The 5,963-nt window shown below is 49.7% G+C and overlaps 1 protein-coding gene across 1 annotated transcript in view; it reads right to left on the bottom strand.

The window, feature by feature from the left end:
- chd7 (chromodomain helicase DNA binding protein 7) overlaps positions 1 to 5,555 on the bottom strand; it is a gene marked incomplete at its 5' end in the record, with an annotated part of 50,047 nt that extends 44,492 nt beyond the window's left edge. The window contains 2 exons of the mRNA XM_079220640.1: positions 3,432 to 3,763; positions 4,103 to 5,555. Of these exons, the coding sequence (XP_079076766.1) occupies positions 3,432 to 3,763; positions 4,103 to 5,555 (1,785 nt within the window). The remainder of the gene's footprint in view (positions 1 to 3,431; positions 3,764 to 4,102) is intronic.
- Positions 5,556 to 5,963: the final 408 nt, after the last annotated feature.

Here is a 5,963-nt window from a genome sequence, read left to right as displayed (position 1 = left end):
TGATACGGAGAACATTTTATCTTTTCATATAGTTTAAGTTAGGCCTCGTGTTTTTTCTTTCAAGAAATATGCCTGTCACAATAGTCACTATATTGACCGACAGTATATGATATGATGATATCTGGACATGAGCGCGATCATTTTTCCGTTACATAATTATCGTACAATATACAGACATGGTCTCAAACATTTTTGCAGACCTTGATGTTGCTTGTTATGTTTACATGCCAGATTTTTTATTAAGCACTTTGAACTAGTTGCCTTATTATGCCGTTAAATTATCATTATATCAGTGGCCAAAAATGGTCCCAAAATGACGATATCGATCATCGCAATTCTTTCTGGAATTGTGACAGCACATTTATTTCTAGCACTGACTGGTTATATTTTCTGATTTACTTGGTAGAAAATAGGCCGAACATATATTATTCTTATCAAGCCAGTTGAAAGTTCAGTCCTCATCACGCTGCCAGCGAATGCTTTGTAACGTTAGACGGATTTCCTCCACTGCATGAAATAATTTTTGCGCAGCGATTACATTTTGCCGCATCACTACCGTTCTTTGTGACGCTTGGCTGTACATTTGAGTAAACACCACACTTTCAAGAGTCTATAAGCTTAAATTGAAAAGCAGATTTCTTTTGGAAGTGGTTGACACTATATCGTCTGCCAAGAACAGTCTTGGCTTCACATAAGAGATTGATGTACCAATCAGGATTTAACGTTTGACTGATGACAAAATGTTGGGCTATTGTCATTCATGTTTCCACAAACACCCACATAGTTCTAATAGAAAAGATGAGCTAAAGGTCTGAGTTTTAAATTCTATAATTAATAACTAAAAAGGTGTTATTATTAACTATAATTGCTGCAGTTTTATTTATAAATACAAAATGTTATCGAATGTGTGTATTTAAAGTCACTTTCAGGTGCTTTAGCAACTATACACATCTAATTCTCCATTCTCTTGGATTCATTGCTTATATTTAACTGTTGTCTCTATTATCTAGGCCATATTCCCTATAGCTTTGTATAATTAGACATTTAATACTAAGTTTTACTTTGACGCTTGCAGCACAAATATTCATGTCTAAAAGAAGGTCAAATTGATCGGACACGGTTATTTCTTAATTTAGAGTAGGTGAACCTGGCTTGTGCAGACATCTAATGCACATTTTAAAAGTGGATATCTTGCGTAAATAAAGAGTTAATGTTTCATCTTTCAATGATGAAAAGGCCAATAATCATTCACAGTAAGCACAGAAGGAAGGAAGCGCCTCCTCTCTGTTCAACACTGCAGCAGCAGTTGCATGTCTCAGCTCTTCTAATATGGTAAGGTGGGTTTCAAATAAAAATCACTCAACCACCAAAACCAAGATGAATCAGCTTACAGAGAAGTAGCTTGCCGAGGTGCTCGTACTATCTGCCCCTCAAAGGAAGATTGAGCATGTCATCTTTCAGGACAAGGGGCGAAGCCAAACTCATCTGCTGTGGCTGATTTTCTCTTAATTTGCTATTAGGTATCCGTTGTTCGGACGGGTCTGATGACATCAACAGCATTTATATGCGTCTGGAATGATGGCCGGATGTATACAAGGTTTAAAAAAAAACTCAAGGAAGAAACGGGCGAACAAGTTGCACTCGTACGTTGACGACTTTTTGTTTTTAAAAAGGGACCTTTTTGGGGGGAAAGTACTCCTTACTGAACGTGACTAACATGCATGTCTGGTGTAACATCTGAAGGAGCGTCAACAGACCAACATTTCCCATTTGTTGGAATTCTCAAACAACGAGTCGACTAAACGCCACAGGAACGTTTCCTCGAAGCCGCGGCGAGCTGGATGGTATGGCAGCTCGCTGACAGCATGCGAGAGCGGGGGAGGGGCGAGACAGGCATGTTATATGTCAACTAAAGTACTGCACGCAACAGAGTGTGTGTGTGTGTGTGTGTGTGTGTGTGTGTGTGTGTGTGTGTGTGTGTGTGTGTGTGTGTGTGTGTGTGTGTGTGAGAGATGTAGAATAAAGGTCACAGCGCAGCACTCTGCCAGAGCTGTGACCTTGAGCTGCTGGCGAAGGCACGTGTGTGTGTGTGTAATAACCATGCTTAGTGAACAGATGGAGCTTATAGTACCAGACATACAGTCATTATGACTGACTGACCAGCTTGGTGTGTGCGTCTCTTTCTAACAAGTGCATCATGAGGCAGAGAGAACCCCCTTTTTGCACACGCACCACTCTGGGTACTCCTCTAGCTCGGCTATCCTATTTCCCCGGGCACATTTGCCATCCCATTCCAGACCACACCATCCCAAGCCACACTGTCGGTGTGTGTGTGTGTGTGTGTGTAATGACGGGGGCTGCCGGGCCTGCAGCGCATGCAGATCGCCCGGGCGCGGCGAAGGGCTCACCAGTCAACCTGGCATCTAGGTCAGGAGTGCTGGATAGATTGAGTGTGATGGCTGAAATGTCAACCAAAAAAACGCAGCGACGCTCGGCTTGGAGGTGGAGTGGGGGAGTAGTAAGAGAGTAGTGTGAGTGAGAATGGAGGGGGGGGGGGGGGGGGGGGGGGGACGACACAGGGCCGCTATTGTGTGTGAATGGGTCAGTGGAGAAAGAGGGCTTTGAGCAACAAAACAAGCTAATGGAAGCTGGAGGGCACGTGACGCGGGCAGCGACGGTGCACACTCGCACAGAACACAAACATGGAGGATGCCATTGAGAACTGCTAAGCCCTCCCATCCCACTTTGTCTCCTGTGCAAGCTGGAGATCCTGGATTCTTTGCTTGTTTTCCCACTTCTTTTCCTCTTAGAATGTTTTCCCCCTCCCCCGATCTCTTAATCATCCACCAGCTTTTCTTTTCCTCCCTCTTTTACAAACTGCCTGTCTTTCTGCACATCCGGCTACACAACATTAACTTAGACACAAAATGGGTGAGACAGACAGACAGACAGACAGACAGACAGACAGACAGAGAGAGAGCGGAAAGAGAGGAGACGGGGAGGAGGGAGCGACAGGAAGGGAGGTTTCCTCTATAGAGAAGGGGGAGACGTGGGAGCAAGGGGGAGGAGAGATTATGCTGGTGGCGCCTGTGTGTGTGTGTGTGTGTGTGTCACATCTCAGGATATGCAGCTCACAGGAAACAAACAGCTGCAAAAATCCATTTCCCCACACACACACACGGAAACGCAACCACACACACACACACACACACACACACACACACACACACACACACACACACACACACACCACAGCAGAAGACACAAAAGGCAAAAACACACACTCACTCTCTCCCCTTCTCTCACCCCCACACCACTGTGTTCTCAAATGTCATGTACACACATTTATGCACGCACACACACGAAAACAAATGCACTGTCTTCATCTCTCACACACACACACAAACGTGTTTGTTTGACGGAAGACTCACCTGTACGTGAGGCACTTTCTGTGGGGTGAGAGGGGTGAGGAGAGGGGGTGAAGAGAGCGGGTGGGAGGTAGGAGGCGCCCAGGGGTGGGAGGCCTGGTTGAGGGGAGGGGGCGTGCTCTGCAGGTGGTGCGGCTGGGCGGGCATGTGTGTGTGCTGCACCGGAGCACTCTGGGCGGGCAGGGCCAAGCCCTGGTTCGGGGCCGGGACGCCATGCTGACCGACGGTCGGACCCTGGAAACCCATGGGAGTGGGCTGCCCACTTCGGGGGGCCTGCTGTGGGGTCTGGAGCAGACGCTGGTCTGCCCCCTGGCTGACTGGAGCTTCAAGAGGCCCTGGGAGTAGAGAGACGGGGGAGAGGAACACAGTGTCAGCACCGACTGGGTGATCCACAACAATGCGTTTCATCTCCTGTCCATCACCATGACGCGATAAAAACATCCCTTTTCTTTGCTGGCGTTTCAATCACCAATACACGTTTGTAGAATATTCAAGTATTAGACACTAGTCGGCTGCAGTTAACCAGTTTCTATTAAGTAAAACTAAGTACAAAAGAAGTTTATAATGCTTTTTACTAGCATTGAAAAGCATAACCAAAACTAAATTCAGAACAGAAACAACAAATAAAACCAAAGCTTAACTTAACTTTCAGGCATCAACTGTGATGTGCTTACCTTGCTGGAGCTGAGATCTGTTTGGCCCCATTTGTGAACCACGCTGCGGCCCCAAGCCGGGATACATCTGCCCTGCACAGGGGGGCATGTTGTGGGGCTGCTGGTGTTGGGGCTGTGGGGTAGACAGAGGGATTTGGGGAGTTCTCTGGGCCATAGCATTGGGTTGAGACTGCAGGGCTGTGTACCCTGCAACCTCTGGGGCTCCGGCTAGCCCTGCGCTAGGGGGTCTGCCCTGCTGGGGAGGAGGTGTTGGGGTTCCCAAAACCCGCATGGGGGACATGGATGAGGGGGAGGGGTAGGTTCCCTGAGCTGAGGGGACAAGGTGGGATTGGGGCTGGTTTTGGGCCTGGGGCAGACTCTGGGGGTGTTGGGGGTGCATAGGCTGGCCCTGTTGCCCTGCCTGCTGCATCGGGGCAGAATGGGGCTGGGGTTGAAGTGGTGGTCCAGTGGGGTATCGCTGCCCCTGTGGCCCAGCTGCTGGGGTTGATACCTGGTTAAACCTCTGGCCGAGCTGCCCTGGTCCCATGGCCTGGCTTGTGTTAGCATTGACACTTGTATTGGCACCCTGGCCCATCCCAGGTCCCATGGCTCCATATTGGGCTTGATAACCAGGGTACTGGGCACCCCCAAACCCTGCCATGCCCTGTTGGTGCTGGTGGGGGCGTGGAGGCTGTCGGGAGGGGGAGTGTGGGTATCGGGGCGTGTGGCCCATGTTGGGATAGCCCTGGGGTTGTGACTGGGGCTGGGGGTGTCTCATTTGAGCCCCACCCATTCCAACATGTCCCAGGTAGTGAGATGGGTCCTGAGCAGGAGGGGGTACCATGCTCTGCGAAGGGTAGTGTTGGTTCATGCGAGCTGCATTGGGTGTAGGCGGGCCTTGCATCCCACCATAGTTGCCTTGAGACATTTGGTAAGCTCCCATCTGGTTGGGGCCGCCCCCTGGTTGTGCCGGAGGCTGCTGATAAGCTGATCTGGTTTGCTGCGGTTGCTGCTGAGGTTGTTGCTGCTGTCCCCAAACGCCACCCCCACTTCCCCCAGCATCACCCGGGTACCCATGGAGGGGGTTGCTTGAGTTAGCTGGGTTATTATGGTAGTGGGAAGCCATGCCATTCATGGCTGTGTTCACGTTTGGTGGCACCTGGCTGGGACCATTCTGGGCCATCATTCGTCCTCCGGGGGCACCAGGTTGATCGTAGCCTGTGTAGGGGCCATGGTCATACATTTGCCCCAATTTAGGCTGCCCGGGGCCGGGCCCAGCGCCGTGGATCATCCCCTGATGGTAGCCCCTGGTTCCCTGATGCTCGTGGTTCAGAGAGGGATTAGTCTGCTGGGCTAAAGGGTTGGACTGGGCGGCGGCAGGCTGCTGAGGAAAGCAGTCCCCTAAACTATCCAATCCATCTGAGAAGAGCCCTGCATCGTCCCCGAATAAGCTCAACATCCCTGGGTCCGCCATGGCTGGGTGGGGGTCCCGCAGATGGGGGGGTGGGGACTGGATGGTAGGGAGGTGTGTTGTGCAGTGAGGAGCTAATCAGCTAACTGCTAATTTGAAGCTTGCTACTCCATGATCCTACTTAAGGTTCCTGAAGAGATGGACAGAGGGAGGGGAGCAAGAAACAAATTGGAATTAGTGCATAGGACCAAAAGGCTGCTGCTGAATGAAGTGCTGTTCTGAAAGCTGGACTGATTAATGTAGTTAAAACGCTACTTGATGACGGTTTGAGCCGACCTGGACAATTGCAGAAAGTTACAGATGCGTTCAAAGGTAGATTCATTACACAACGTCTGCCACCAAGGACTTGAAACAGGCAGCCTTTACTATTAATTTGACAGAAGAATCATTCTTGTGTGAATAAGGGGTTAT

This window comes from Taurulus bubalis (genome assembly GCF_910589615.1).
Source record: "Taurulus bubalis genome assembly, chromosome: 1".
Lineage (NCBI taxonomy): Eukaryota > Metazoa > Chordata > Actinopteri > Perciformes > Cottidae > Taurulus > Taurulus bubalis.
The sequence above is the reverse complement of the archived record's forward strand: the minus strand, read 5'-3'. Positions and strand labels throughout refer to the sequence as shown.